The sequence below is a fragment of the Spinacia oleracea genome, chromosome 1, assembly GCF_020520425.1.
Source record: "Spinacia oleracea cultivar Varoflay chromosome 1, BTI_SOV_V1, whole genome shotgun sequence".
NCBI lineage: Eukaryota > Viridiplantae > Streptophyta > Magnoliopsida > Caryophyllales > Amaranthaceae > Spinacia > Spinacia oleracea.
Genome location: NC_079487.1, coordinates 129,861,470 through 129,878,429, shown reverse-complemented (window position 1 = coordinate 129,878,429; position 16,960 = coordinate 129,861,470). Strand labels below are relative to the sequence as shown.

Genomic DNA, 16,960 nt, shown 5'->3' with positions numbered 1-16,960 from the left:
GGAAGTGATAAATACAAGGAAAATTTTACTTCTTCCAAGGAAATCCACATTTTTTAAAAGGTGATTTCCTTGGAAGAAGTGAAATTCTTCATTAGATTTATCATTTTCCTTTTTGTAACCCATGTTACCCGAAGTTTTACTATTCCATATCAGTTTTCAAAAATTATAAAATCAAAACTAAAATTAGTTTTTAATTTTAAAAAAACGTAAAACTAAATATTAAAAATGACACCGAACAAGCCCTAAACAAACGATTAAATATGATGTGAATATGCATCTATTTAGCCAAAGAGATACCGCCAAAATAGGATATTGACCTAGTAGTTAAAACTAATGATGTGCGTTCGATAGGTCTCAGTTTCGAGTCCCCTCTCCCCAATTTGTAATTTATATTGCCTTTGTAAATCATTCACACCGAAAAAACTTAGCCAAAGAGATCAGTGGATAGGGTTCCTAATTCATCTACCAAACATCACACAGGTATATATATCTAGCCGGGGGAGATCGAGTTTTAGTAAACAGATTAAGTTGGTTTTAATATATGTTAATAAACATTTTCAAAATCAATGTAGGAGTAAAATTCAAAATGTTGCAATAAAATATCAATAGACGGAATACTTCGTATAATAATAGTATGTTACGGTTATAAATCGCAACAAATATTCATGTACATGTTTAAAAGCATCAAATTCACATGATATAAAAATATCAAGGCGCAGTTTATGTGGTGATGAATGGAGTTAATCATGATGATAGCCCGGCATTCTGTGACACCTATTGATTTTAGAGCAACCACGGAGATACTAAAAAACCGGGGTTAATTTACTGCGTGGGTTCGGATCGCAGTGCGAAGGGGGATTGGGTTTGCTCAGGCCCGGCCCTAGAGGGTAGGTGGGGGTGCGACCGCCTAGGGCCTAAGGTGAAAAGAGACCTAAAATAATAACATGTCCAGTAATTTAGTACTAGTAATAAACAACACATTAAATACACATGTTATTTCCTTGGCTCATTGATAGAAAGTATGTGCATCCTCTTTAATGTTTTCTAGAGGTCTAGTGTTCGACTCCCCATACTTGTTCATTTCTTTTCTTTTTTCAACTTTGTCAATATTTTTATTTTTGTGTTTTACGTTGAGTTTTTCTTTTTTAAACATTGTCAATATTTTTAATTTTTGTGTTGTACTTTGAGTTTTTCTTTTTTAAACTTTGTCAATGTTTTTATTTTTGTGTTTTGCGTTGAGTATATGTACGTAGTATTTGATTTTTAGTACTCAGTTCTAATTGATGTAACTATATGTGGGCGAAAAAATGCTTATTTTATGGACTATAAGGTTTATAAGTTTGAAAATAGATATCAAATGTGTTCATGAAGACAAAATTAGCTGGTACTTTTATATGCTCAAAATGAACCTTTATTTTCAAAAAAAATCTCTTTATGCATATTAATTATCTTGTAATTAAGTGAGTATTTATTTTATTGAAATATTTCAAGAGATCGACTAGAGCATGATTTTGAAATTCTAGGACTGCAAAGGTGATATAGTAAGTTTTTATTGATTTGAATTCAACGATATAATGGATTTTAAAAAAAATGATATTATTTCAGTTAAAGACGTGTTATTTCGTAAGGGGTCCTGATCCCTTATTTCGCCTAGGGCCCTCAAAATATCAGGACCGGAGATGAGTTTGGTACATGGATCGAAGTTTATAAATGTATTTTTCTTGCCAGAATCTGCTGCATTTGCGACTAGCATGTAATTGTTTGCTATCAAGGCCATGCTCATTACCAAACCGAACCAAAGCGCTAATATTGCCTTCATTTTCTTTGGGGTACTTACTAACCTGAAACAAACAAACTCCACTATAGGGGTACTTACTACACTGAAACTATGTAGTTTTATTGAGATCTAACGCAAAAACACAACAGAATTGAAAGAGAAAGGATCTTACATAATTAATGTTGTTTATTTAGCCTTTGTTAAAAAAAAAAAAACTTCCAAAACAAAGGATCTCTCACCAAATAAAAAATAATTGTCCTACTTTTTACAATATAATTAACAAATTTTATAATAGAAATTGTTGTACTTTTCTAGCACTTTCTCCTAACTTACCTTTTTCCACACATGATTTAATAACCACATGTCCATATTCTCTTCTCTTTAATAATTGTCATGGATGGTTATTAATAATAGTATGAATTATATTAATATGTATGAATATACAAGATGATAGAGAGAGTGTAAAGAATAAGAGGAAAATGATTGATTTCCCAATAAGCTTCAAATATTATAATTTTGCGAGAAAGGAACTTATATAATTTTTTTTGTGAAATCACACCTTAATGTAAATTTTTTTGAGAGAAAAATCTAATAGCATCTTACAAAGTTTGAGCTTCTAGCCTTCTACTTCCTCCGTTTCAGAAAGTTCTTTACGCTTTGGAAAATGTGTCCAAAGTATAAAAACTTTGACCGTAAATTCTCACCATTACATACATCAAAACGTTACATGTAAGATCTTGTTAGATTGGTCTTGGGATGTATTTTCAGAATATCAAATTTTTATAATTTTTTCACATACGAAATTGGATATATTAGTAGTCAAATGTTGTATTGGAGTTCGTGCAAATAGTAACTCTAAAGATCTTTTTGAAACGGAGGTAGTATATATTTGCCAGTTTGGAGCATCACGGCCTGACACTTGCTAACCTTCCTTCAAAATAAAATAGCATGTCACATAAAACTTCTCGCATTGGGTATTTTGATTTGCATTGAGAAATTACTATTTGGGGATTGTTAATTCAAGGGTTTTAAGTACATGTACAGTAGAAGAAGGAGAGGCAATAATTAAGAACATATGGAGTGGAATGGAATTCTGGGTTTTGACTATGCCCCACTGGGTACAGACACGACATTAGTTTTGGAGCAATCAGAAACCTTAAGAATAGGGGGGACATCACTCAACCTCTTTAATAATGGGTGGAAAGTATTGGATATACTTGGTGTTGGAAATGAACTTAGGACTATATTTATTCAAATTCAAGGGTTAATGCTTTCTTATTCTATACTATCTGCTACCATGTTTTTTTACTCTGATTTTTTTTAAGTTATTACATCCGTTTCAATTTTTTTTTACAGTTACTATTTGCGTGGACTCCAATACAATATTTAACTACTAATATATCCTATTTCGTATGTGAAAAAATTATAAAAATTTGATATTATGAAAATACATCCCGAGACCAATTTAACAAGATCTTATATTTAACTTTTTGATGTATATAATGATGAGAATTTACGGTGAAAGTTTTTATAATTTGGACACATTTTTCAAAGCGTAAAGAACTTTCTGAAACGGAGGTAGTAAAAACTAATTTCCCACTTCATTCAATTTGGAGGTTAATGCATTGTTTACCATCGGCATAGATGAGTAGCAAGCTTTGAAGCTTTTATCATGAATTATTGAATGTTTCCTTGTTGGACAAAGTTGTCATGCTAAGAGAAAGTTATTGTTTGTATTTTGACCTTATTCTTGTGTTTTTGTCACTTGATTTTACTGAATTGAACTGATTTTTAGTGACTAAAACTAATTTCACTAATTCATTAGTGATTTTAGCAGACTATGAATGTAATTAATGTATGAGATGATATTTTTAGTTGACAAACACTGATTTCTTATAAGTAAGATTAGTTGAAGAAATTAAAGCCTTGGCTTAGAGGTGACATTGGTTTGTTAGAGCTGCTAAAAAATCTTTTGCAAGATAGAAAATTGCGACAGAACCTATGAAATTTTCCTAACAATTCAGTTGAGAGTTTAATGTATGTAGTGTATTTATAAGCTAATTCTGAAGATCAATAAAAAATTATCGTACAATTTTAGTTTGCCATTTGATGTCTTCTCCTGCACATTTTCATGAAATGAATAAACGTAAGAGTAAGGCCCTGTTCTGTTCACCTTATTTTCACTTATTTAAGATAAATAAGTTCAGATAAGTTCAGTTAAGTTCAGATAAGTTCAGGAAAAATAAGGGTTGACCAATTACAATTTACAACTAAAATAAGTTTTGATAAGTTCTAATAAGTTCAGTTAAGTTCAGATAAGTTCAGATAAGTTCAGATAAGATAAGTTCAGGAAAAATAATTGGAAATCAGATGAATAGAACGCAGCCCAAAGAAGATTAACACATTCGATTTCCATTTTGTAGTTTCATTGATATCTTGGTTGTTCATTGCAGCTGTGACCTTGAAATTACTGTCATACATACAATACAAATTGCTTGTTTCTCTGAAGTCTGAGCATTTTGCACCACATCTTATGAGGAGTTTCGTGTATCTATCTGATAGGTAGGATTGTAGGAATCGTAGGATGATGTAGCAATATGATCTTGTTTGACCTTCATTGGTAACAAGGCAAATGATAAATCGTCTATAGTAAAAAACCATGGTTTTCGGTGATAGTTTGTTTTTTAAGCCTTTTCTACCTGGAAACTACATGAGAAATCGTAAATTTACTATTTACCAGGTCAATTATGATTGGAAACTACAAAACAGAGCAAAAATATACATTATTTTTCCTTAGTTTTAATCGTGTTTGATTGGTGATAACGACGATCTCCTACGACGATTCATGTAAGCCAATCCTTAAATATTTTGGGACTAAGGCTTTGTTGTTGTTGTTGTATGTAGGAGGCCAAAATTTATCGTTTTTTCGATTGGCATCCATACGCGCTATCCTAGTAAATGTAAAATTTAAAATGTTGCAATAAAATATCAACGGACGGAATACTTTATATAATAATCGTACGTTACGGTTATAAATCGCAACAAAAATTCATGTACATGTTTAAAAACATCAAAATTCCCATGATATATACTCCGTATATTGTAGCAGCGCAGTTTATTTGGTGATGAATGGAGTTAATCATGATTATGGCCCGGTATCCTGTGACACCTATTGGTTTTAGAGCAACCACGACGATAATTAGAAACCGGGGTTAATTTACTGAGTCGGTTCGGATCACAGTGCGGAGGGGGATTGGGTTTGGTACATGGATCGAAGTTTATAAATGTATTTTTCTTGCCAGAATCTGCTGCATTTGCGACTAGCATGTAATTGTTTGCTATCAAGGCCATGCTCATTACCAAACCGAACCAAAGCGCTAATATTGCCTTCATTTTCTTTTTTTTTTTTGGTATAAGAAAATAAAAAAGTGAGAATAAATTTGTTTTATGTTAAAGTTTTCCTCACCTTTTTTTTTCCCACTTTTGATTTGAAGTTCTTAAAAGTTCTCTTATAAACTTTCATGGATGTAATATTTTCAACAAAATCTACGAAATTTACTTAAATTAGGATGAATGATAGGTAGTTATAATAACGGTTAAGAGATATAGTCGGGTAGATTTGTATTCATCAACGTTTTAGACCGTCCAAAATTAATTACTTGCCATTTATAGGGTATAATAAATATTAGAGTAAAAAATAAATAAGAAGTTTAGAAATTACTCCATTATAAGGTAGAGGTGAACCTTGAAATGTTTTTCTATAAGGGCGGAGATGAAAATCGATCCCAGGATCGCCTGAAATCGGAATAGAAGCTTTAACCAATTAAGCTATCTTTCACCCTGGTAAACCTTGAAATGTGATTAAGCGCAAACTGTTAACCTAAAGTTTGTCGGAGTATGTAATTTGTTGTGAACTTGTGATTGCAATCGTACCAAAAAAAAAAAAAATACTACGTATTTAATAACATCTATATATGCAAATCATTATTATGAGTAGCGGGTAGCGGTACCGGTTGAGTAGCGGGTAGCTGTTGGAATAGTGGGTAGCGGTCAATAGTAGTGGGTAACAATTAGCTGTCAAAGTGTCGGGCAACTAGCCTGAGTGTTTGGTAGAAGTAGCGGTTAAGATTGTAAAATACAATAAAAGCTATATATATGGTTATAAGCTTTATTATAATTTTATCAGACGCTACTATTTTTAACGTTTGACAAAAGCTACCTCTACCGCTAACCGCTACCTCACCTGTTACCTCACCAAACACTTGCAAATTTTACAAGTAGCATTTTGTATTAGGGCGTGTTCGGCGGTGGCGTTTAAGGTAGCGGGTAGCGTTTGACAAATAATATTTCAACTTTTATTTTATTTTATAATATCAACCGCTACTTTTACCGAACACTCATATCAGTTACCCGCTACTTTGACAGCTAACCGTTACCTGCTACTATTGACCGCTACCCGCTACTCCAACCGCTACCCGCTACCCACTACCGCTACTTTTGCCGAACATGACCTAAGTCAAAATGCCACCCGCTACCTCAAACTCAACCGCCGAACACGCCTTTACTAGTAAAATTTCATTGGGCCAAATAAAACTCAAAATATGAACCGGGGTAGGGTCTGGCCACATACAAGTCTTGTAGAGTATTAGAGTTCCATCACTCTGCATTTTATCCATCTCATAATTTGAAAAATTAAATGGAAGAATCTATGAATCAATCAAATAATAGGATATTACAATCGTTGCAAAATATAGCTTTAAGGATTTGGATGAGCAATAATTGTTCATAATTTATGTACACCATACATCATTTGATACACATCAAATTTCTATCCATTTTCTAGTTCACAATATGTTCAGCAAAATCCAATTAATATTTTTGGGCCAAACAAAAAAGATCCAATTAAATTATCATTGCTTTACAGATCCAGTAACTTTCAACAATTTCAGTTTCTATGTTTTATTGGTCCATAATCCTCGGTAATATTATTGAGAATATCTTACAGAACAAATATTATGCCAAGAAGCGGAAGGAAAAGCCTTCTCCAGCCTCTAAGAGGAAGAGAGGAAGAGGCATAAGTGCATAACCAACCATCAAGATTCTTGTTCTTTGTTCAAAACATTCGCACAAAAAGCAATGTCACATTGTCATCAACATTGAATTACTACTATCAACATGTTTAACGGTGTCCCTAATGTGTTCAACCTAGTGTCTACCCTCGTAAAAGAACGAAGGATAAATTGTACACACATCAAATCAGCTTCATGGCATTCCAAACAGCATCTTTTTTGTTTGGCACGCTGAAAAGTTTTAAAACACACCTTTCAACTGTCATGAGTTGGAAACATGGATCAATCACCACGGTCTTAGCTTCAGATTTGTTTAGATTGTCAGCATCCACATCTTTGCCCATAAAACAACGTACATCATCTACACGAACTGTGAACAAAAGTATCAGACACGAAAGTGCAGCCAGTTTTTGAAATCTGAAGAACAAGGATATCAGTACCTTTGACCTTCTGTCGACACAGAACTGGAATACTGCCTTGTGATCTGAGAGCACACAGAAACAGTTAGTGCAGAGTTCAGTTCTAGGTTTAACAATTCTGGTTTTACTATATATAATTATTATATTATATAAAAAAAAAGATAAAGGCAATAATAGCGAGATCAAATGGGAGCTTCTCAACTGACTCTTTAATAGGAGAGTTCTGCTCATTATCTGACACATAATCTGCATTTGCTTCCATATGATGTGCAGCTACTTCTTGAGAGGTACCAGTATTAGTCATATATCGAGACCTAGTATAGTCCTTCACAGTAGTTTCTTGAGTAGGCAACCTGCTTTCAGGTGTCATATTCTTCTCTTCAGTGGAAACTTGGACTACTTTTTCTGGACATGATGGCTGGCTCTGAGACCTGTTTCCCCGTTCCTCGGTGACACTTTCCTGTGCTGATAACTCCGGAGCAGGAAATGCAGACTCAAAGTCTCCAAAAACTTCGGAAGAATTTGAAGACTGAACATGGACATCAAAGTCACGCGCACCAGGTAAGCTTCCCCCATAAACAGCTTTCGATATGAAAGTATTACGAGATTGCCTTGAACAGAATGGTTGTTGGAATGCAAAATTTTCTGATGAAAACTCATCAGGAATATCTTCCGCAGAACCGTCAAAAAAACATTCGGGTCTATGAAGTTCAGTTGCTGTATCAAGGCCAAATGAATCTCTGCTCCAATGTTGGTTTTTCTCAAATGATGTGGAGAAAGACCTGGGATGTGTATTCATCTTAGGCAATGGGAATTCCTCTTCAAACAGACGATAGTCTTCAGATTCATTGACAGGAGCCCTTGAAAATAAGGCAGACTTCGGGTGTGAGGAGCCTGATCTCATAGATTTTCTAGGCGGATGCCATTCTTCTCCTTGTCTCAATGTAGTAGGCATTACATTCCACATTCGTTCATCATAATCACTGGACTTAGATGGCATGTCCAGATCCTCTCGATATCTTCTCATGTATCTTGCAGATGGAAAATCAGCAGTGCTCTCACCCCCAACTGACATTTTATGAAAGAATGTATGTACATCAACATAATTTGTGGCAGAGTAAAATTCATAACTCCATTTGAAACTATTACTCAATATAATCTCAAGTTTAGACAGCCAGACTTGACCTTGTTTTTTCAGAACATTTAGTATTCTAAATTCTAAATCAGGTAAACTGATCTTTATGACCTGACTTTCAAGTCTCATATTAAGCTCTTCAGAATTGAGAAAGAATAGTGTTATTTAAACCACCCATTCCAAAATCAAACAATACTTCAGAATCTTGTTCGTGAACAGTCTAGAATGAAAAAATGGAAAAAAAGCAAGTGGACATGTTCTTTTTGGACATCCCTCAACAGGGAGTAAGAAAACTATGTTGAGTACATTAGATGTTCACCTTTGAAAATCAAACAGAATGAAATTCTTTTTAGATGGAATGCAAATAGGCAAAGGAAATCATTTATTTTTAGCAGTAATACCTGCAGTAGATGAGCAAGATTCTCCACTTCACCAAGATCATAAACAGAAAAGGACAGCATAATAACATCAGCTATGATCAATATGTTCGCAAAGTAAAGTAATCAGTAACAGTTCACAAAAACAATTCCTACCTAAACGAGGTCAGGTTATCCCGCGTATCTTGCAGTTTCTTAAAAGGAGAGTAGCAGTCTTGAGGATGATAATTGCGCACAAACGAAGAGTATCTGTAAGAAAATTTCAATCAAAATGATTAAGCATGTGAATTTTCCCAATTTTTCGTTTCAAAATACAGAACTGCTTAACATACTCGGGTTCATCAGATACTAGGAAACTGCAATCACCATCTGTGATGAGTATGGAAAAACAAATAAGATGTGGTCATCAATAACCGCTGCTCAAGGAAGTTGCGTCATATAAATGTAGAGCAAGCTAATCACAAGGTAACATCACCTAATTTATCAAATCTATCAGGTATTCTCTCTTGGCACCTGCACAAGTTATCACAAATTCACAATGGCCAATGAAAATATGTTCGCCAAAAGAAACAAAGCGACACATCAGACACAAAAGTACCTCGGAGGTGATTGTGAATAAAAACTTTCAAACTTAAAATCTGATGCATCATTTCTCCGGGTAAAAGAATTCGTAGTAGCATTATATTTCTTCCAGTTCACTCCACATTTCTCATCAACCTGATAGTTGTCCAAGCAGGGAGATCTACCTGGTAAAAAATAATAAGGAGAAAACAGTAAGTCATCTTAGAAATAGTCATCCGAGCAGGGAGAGCTATCTGATACGAAGTATAAAACAAGAAAAAATACAGCCAACACAAGTTCATCTTAGAAGTTCATAATGTAAAATAGAGCTCATAAAAGCAAAGCTTATGAAAGTAAACTAACAGAGGTTAATAACTGAAAATAGTGTTTAAACGTCCATGGTGCTGACAAGTATAAAAGAAAATGAACCTCAGCTACAACCTACTAAAGTTAATACAGGTATGCTTTACCAAATACACAATATCTAAATTCTAAAGGGTCGGAACCTAGATCGCACATTGAGACTTTCAGAACTGGGATAAAGGAATACCTAAGTTCAAAACATACTGATTTTTACCTCTAAAATCTAGATAAGTACAGTGGGTTTTAGAAAGTCTAACTTTCATAGAAAAGTAGTTCTTGCCTCTTAGCATGACATAACTAGATTGAAAAACAGATCATAAAAACAGTAGATTTGAACATTTCAGTAAAACGCAACAGATATGATATACCATTCCAAAAATTATCATGTCTATCTTCATCATAAAGAGAGGTTGTCTTGCATTGCCCGTCATCAAATTGCATGCCATCTTTGAATGTTGGTAGTTCATGCTTGATACTGCTAATAGGATATTGTTCGTCTCCTAATAAGCAATTGCGACGAGATGGTTTTTCAACATCCTGCATCAAGCAATCTTGCATATTTATTGTCAAGCATCTGACAACAGTAACCTCATGACTTCAACAACCAAGCATTTTATGTAATCATAAAAGACATGATTATGCATTTGTTTATGTGAACATCATAACTAGTACAGAATAAGCCCAAGCCATGAATTAAAAGGTATTTGAATTGACATCTAAATCTTGATCAAACGTCACCAAGCATATGAGTGAACACAGAATCACATTTAAACTAGTGGCAATATCATCGCTAGTACATCCTGGCAATTCTAAAGAGACATCACCTTGAACCTAAAATATCTTTTCCACCAACGCAGTGTCATTTTATAATTTGATTAGTGTCTCAGTATCTTGTTCATCTTTACTTTTAAACAACAACAATCTCGTTGTTAATATTAAAAAAAGGAACAACTGGTGGTGAGTGCAAGTCACATCACACGCACTTAATATGGTTATCTTTAATGTAATCTCTATTATTACTCTGTAATTCATCATTTTGGCAGCCAACTTAAAATAATTTACTAATTTTACACAACCTGTAAGGCTAAGTTTGATGGCTGTAAACAATGCCTATTAGACACATTAGCGCTCATTTAGTTTCAAATCTCCCCTTCATTGGGATCATAAGCTTAAAATACTATTCTATTTGCCACATGAAACTTTAAAAATATTCCTTGGACTTATGTTTGCGTTTTACAATGCTTTCATGAGTATATCCAACTTAAGGAGCAGCACAACAGACCACAAATATAATAGCTTATTGGTACATAGGCTATTAACTTTCACCTTCTCTTGCAACATCGTGTTTTATCCCCAGGCAAGGGGCTACATACAACAGACTATAAACTGAAGCAACCGTTTTAAGAGGACTAAACAAAAAGAGTGCAACCGATCTCACCACTTCCATTTCAAGGTCATCCAGCATTGTATTGAAGTTTTTGCATAAGTTGATGTTTTTAGCAGCCTTTGTAAATGAGGGATGTTCACCATTCAGCATACTGTATTCATTAAGGAAAAAATAATCAAGTGATAGGCATTCTTGGCTATCACTAAAGAACCTCAACAATGGACATCAATGCTAGCGCACCATCTATATGAATTGTCAGTTGCACACAGGACAGGTAAGAGGCAGTAACTTAGATAGCTAATTTAAGCTTATATATATTTGATGCAGAAAACTGAACTCAAACAAACCACACAACATCAACAAAAACAATAACCACACAACAGCTCACCTAAAAGCACCATAGTTAACGACATAATAATACTCTCTTCATACTAGGATATTTGACCCATATATGCACATATACTGAAGTGTTATCAGCTATTGCATGGGTATTTATTGGTCACAAAGTAGTACTGTGTTGGTATTTTAAACTGGAAAGTATGATTAACAGATAATATGGTATAGGACTATCAAATTAAAGAACAGGTACTTTGGAAAAGAGGGAGCGCCAACTATGAACCTCAACCTATCCTGGAGCAACCCCAATATTTGACTTGCTAACAAAGTGCAATATGATCCATATTCCTCCTCTGGGATCCTTCCATGAATTCCATGTTCCTATTTTCTATAGATACCTTGTCCAGATACCCCTCCCACCCAAAGATTTTATAAAATAAACTATTACCTTCCAGGATGTTTAGGCGACTGCAAAGGTGTTTCTGTTCCCACTTTACCTAAACCTGAAAGGGAAGCATTAGAGAGCATTATACACAAACAATATGTAAACCGGTCAATGATGTAGGTACAACCAAATAAAAGGCTACTTATCTTATCTCCAAAAAAATTCAAACTTATCTACAATTTATTTTTTACCAGTGAGTGCCACTCATCGTTTTCTTTTCAGGAAATAACATTCTTAATTCTCCATAGAAGTGACTGAACTGGAAGACAAATTAGCACATCAGACCAGAGGACTATTGCAGCATCAATTTAGAGCACCTTCAATGGAGAATGCAACATGAGCTTCTCGTACAGGTTCTCTTTCTGAAGCACCAATTGCTCCATCATCGCCAATTATATCAAAAATGGAGGGTTCTTGAATGGTTAAAACAATTAAGAAAAGGGTAGTTAGACACATTGCGGAGAAAACAACAGCAAAGAACTACTGATAGAGAATATCTCCTTTGAAGAAAGAACTTACGGCCCTTTTGGTAGGTAGTAATGGACTAATGATAAGAAAAGACTCATAGAAATGTCCATCGTAATTCTTGCCACCACCAAATCTTTTTTTCTTCATACGTTTTATTGTCATCCATTACCACTTGTAGAGGTGATATTAAGTGGTAATGAAAATATTTTGACGGAAAAATATCACTGGGGATGGAGATCCATTGCCACGGACATTGACATGAGACTTCCCTTGCAAACTTGCATAGGAATTCATTACCATTATTCCATTACCACCATTACTTATTACCTACCACACAGGCCATTAAGACTAAATAACCAGAAGTTGATAACAAAAGATACATAAGACATGCTATAATTCTACTCAAATTATTCAACTACTTACGGATGGCAGAAGTACTCTTCGTGTATTCTGACTCTACATTTTTAACGTCTGAAGTACTGTTCTCCCTAGTGCTATAAACATCAAAAGATTATCATATAAATGAATCGGTTACTCTCATTGATCAGAAAAAACCCATATGAGGGACATCACAAGGTGAAGCACACTAGCACAGAACATTTGTAAGAAAATGGTCATGGTTGAATATGATAGCAAGACGCATGGAGACGCCTGTAAACTTTCTCAACGAATTATCCTTACCGATGAGCTACTGAACTTTTTGAGGACGCTCTTTCCATTTGATGTAATGATGGGACCCCTGGTTCAGCATATTATCTTCTACTTCTCAGCGAATTATCCTTACCGATGAACTACTGGAACTATAAAGGACCATATTGCAAAATGTATGAGTACATACTTGTTCTGGTAGGCAGAGTGCACCCTGCAGGATAGAGTTCACCAGTTGTTCCGAGTCTTCTGACTGGCGAACTTGTGGAAGTGTGATAGCTAGCTGAAAAGGCATGGCCTCCAGACTTCCCAGTGAGACCTGTTCATATAACATTGAATTTGGGGAAATGTATGGTATGATGCTGAAAACAGTGAGACATAAATCTAAGACGAGCTGTGAAACCTGTTCAGCTGATAGATAACTTACTTGAATCCACATCTTTAACAGAGCTTGCACGAGTGACTTTGTTGGTCATACTTGACAACCCCCCTTCCCAAGGTCATCAGACAAATGTTAGACAATGGCCAACTATGCCGCAGTTATTCATAATAGAAGGAACTGTACAAAATGCAAATGAACCTACATTATCATGTCTTAATTACTAAGAATATGAAGTCATCAAGTCCCTGAGCTTAAGCATGGTTATTAATGGAAAATACTCCCGATACTGTGTAGGGTATTCCCCCCCCCCCCCCCCCTCCACACAAACACAGACACACTAACTCCCTATCTATCTCAAACAATATATTTACTCAGACTTTGCACTATCTACTGAAAAGTATGTTCACCCCTACTAAATCTATTAAAATGTGATAGAGATTAGAGAGCATTCATCATTAAAATAACAAGGGGGGATACACTTGCAACTAAAAGATTGGTTGATAGTTATTTATCTGTTTCCAAAAATAAGGTGAGGAGCTACAGTATGAACCGTATGGTACTCTGTCTAATGAGGGCCTCTCCTTGATACATCTTTTACTAACAGTTAATAATACGGACCAATATGACTTTAACTGATAAGTTGCCATCAAGTCCATCAACTAAACAGGGTTGACAGCAAAACAAGTGGCTATGCACAAAATACAGGATATTGCTCACCAACACCGCATAAGGGCTTGCATTCTTCTGTAACTTTTGAAACATTGAGAAGACTCAAAATATCTAGCGATCGGTTTTTCTTTTGGTGGTCAAATGTGTCTAAATCGTCAACATTATTCTCTATAAATGCAGTCTCATGCTGCTGTTGTTTCCTTTGCTCAAAGTATTGTTTTTGCCTGCAAAATCATTGTAATTCATTCACAAATGCTGAAGATCCGTATGCTTTAGCATTCTGTAAAGAACTCTTTACTACGCAACAAACGAAATGTTTGAAAATGGTATAAGAATTTGTAGTGCTAGATACAACCAAACTGAACACTAGACCATCTTCCGACATCACTTGAGATACATAAACCCCGTTCTCCGTTAATCACGGTGGTTACAGAACAGCAACTTTCCACTATGAAGACACCAAACGAATAGTATAAGAATCTTGAAACAGAACTTGTTCTCTTTGTTTGTCCTTTTTCTTGAGGTGGGAAAGGAAAACGATAATCAAAATAACAAATTTAGATAGCACATATGTAAGTCCAAGATTCCCATACCATCCAATTTCATAAACTAGTGCTTCAACTGAATGCATGGCTTTGCGAGAAATTAACAAAAATCCTCGAGCAAGAACAAAACAAGAGTGTTTAACATTAGGCCAAAAGAATTGAAAGAGAAGAAGAGTTTAAGCTACCTCTTTTGTGTTGACTTCCTAGACTGTATATAGCTCAGCCCATTCCATGTGATAAGAAAGCATACAAGTGGGGAGCCCCATGTCAGAAAAGACCACAACAATACAGACCTAAAATTTATGATGTCACATTGTTTTCAAACAAAATAAACACCTAGAAGAAGTATGAATGACGAATCTGGCTGTATAAAATAAGAAAAAGTTTTTTAGTACTAGACACAACCTACAGAATAATGGTTTAAGCCATGGGTTTGTAAAGACCAGTAGGCCAACAAAAGAGGAAATTCAAGGAAAACTCAGTTAACTTTAATTTACAGATAATAAGAACTATTTCAGGTAACCATGATCACTCTATCTGAGCAAGAAACACAAAATTTGAAGCAAATAGCCAAAAGTGCACTTACAGTTGTAACCTTCCGTCTAGATCCTCCCATCCACTGCAACATCTCTGCCAATACCAAGGTTGCACCAATACTTTTGATAATTACAACTGTTACAAGTGTCAACAGAATTATCCTCCTTTCATGTTCGGTGAAAACATGAGATATAAAGGATACCAATAAGGTAAGCTTTCCTACAGTTACAAAAATGAAGGACAGGTCATTGTAAGGAAATTTCATCCTGCCATACCTATCAAGAGGATTTCCTGCAAAATAACCTAGTTTGAAGATTCTGTCTTTTCATCATCAACAACAAATTGAAAACCCTAATCCTCAGAAATCAATCTATATTGTCAAATTATCCCACAATTCCTCAAAACCAACTTCAAAATCAAGCTACCATGCACGAAATTGAAGGATCAAACACATAAGAAAATTAGTGTTCTTCATTTGTATAATTGTCGAATTTCCGCCCTAACTAAGATCAAACATGCAATGGACGATCAACATTACACGAAATTTCAGCATTGTGGTAAGAAATTAATGCAAAATCGAACGACAATCACAAACCGCGAGATAATTTCGCAAGAAATCAACAAAACAAAATTGAAAACATATAGTACCTAAAACAATTGAGAAGATCGATACAAAAAAATGAAAATTCGAAGCATCAAACAAGATAATTGATCATAAATAGTAATTGGACAGAGGATCGTACTCAACTTACACTCGATCAACGTCGCATACGGTTGAAGTTTTTCGCGGGAATTTTGAAACCTCTGAAGTAGCTGAGTGTGAGAGGTAGAGAGAGAGATAGATGTGACTCCGGAAATGAATGGGGGGGAGTGAAGCTGTAAGGGAGAAGAGGTTGGGGAGGTCTGATAGTCATATGCACGACACGTATCCGCATTCGAAAAAACTTTGTAAAACTATTTGATTAGAACGTACTACCTCCGTTTCAGAAAGTTCTTTACACTTTGGAAAATGTGTCCAAAGTATAAAAATTTTGACCGTAAATTCTCACCATTATATACATAAAAAAGTTACATATATGATCTTGTTAGATTGATCTCGGGATGTATTTTCAGAATATCAAATTTTTATAATTTTTTCACATATGAAATTGGATATATTAGTAGTTAAATATTGCATAGGAGTCCGTGCAAATAGTAACTGTAAAGATCTTTTTGAAACGGAGGTAGTATAAACATTTGATTCAGAGGTCTGATAGTCATATGCATGACATGTATCCGCATTCAAAAATACTCTGTAAAGTAAAATTATTTGATTAGAACGTATAAATATTTGATTGAAAATAATGGTGTACGAGTCTGTATCTTCCGTCCTATATTCGTATTCGTGTAGTGTTTTAACTCAACAAAATTAGACTTTCAATAATTACTCAAATTTTGACTTATGCACACACTTTACCACCTTAAGAAATGTGACATTTGTAGTGTGATGCATGGGTTTTAATTTTTAGTTAATTTTTGAAAATTGAGGTTGGTTTACCTATTGAGAATATGAAAATGAGTTTCTCATAAATCTCAATCAAAAAGTTAGTTCACGAGAAATCATCTACTCATTGGGATTCCCCCATCTTGGTCACCAATTTCATCACAACAAATGGAATAATCTAATTTTGTTGAGCTGAGAGTCTGAGACACTAGATGAAAAACAAATTTGAGACAGCGGATCCGAACTTTTAATAAAGAATGTTGGAACACAACTTTTATATCACAACGTGTAACTATTTGATTAAAAAATATAACATTTTGGTAAGAAGTTAGTCTTACACCATCATGCAATTTTTATTT

The 16,960-nt window shown here is 34.6% G+C and overlaps 1 protein-coding gene across 1 annotated transcript; it reads right to left on the bottom strand.

Moving 5' to 3' along the window:
- Positions 1-6,805: 6,805 nt before the first annotated feature.
- Positions 6,806-16,028, bottom strand: LOC110803104 (uncharacterized). The gene is made up of 20 exons (XM_056828250.1): positions 15,862-16,028; positions 15,168-15,337; positions 14,767-14,789; positions 14,085-14,260; positions 13,413-13,475; positions 13,176-13,304; positions 13,019-13,076; positions 12,761-12,831; positions 12,187-12,282; positions 11,873-11,927; positions 11,140-11,239; positions 10,070-10,238; positions 9,376-9,523; positions 9,253-9,290; positions 9,110-9,146; positions 8,934-9,026; positions 8,802-8,827; positions 7,472-8,333; positions 7,287-7,330; positions 6,806-7,216 (listed from the first exon to the last, which is right to left on the bottom strand). The coding sequence occupies exons 2-20, from the start codon at positions 15,207-15,209 to the stop codon at positions 7,029-7,031; spliced, it is 2,418 nt and encodes an 805-aa protein (XP_056684228.1). The 5' UTR covers positions 15,210-15,337; positions 15,862-16,028; the 3' UTR covers positions 6,806-7,028.
- Positions 16,029-16,960: the final 932 nt, after the last annotated feature.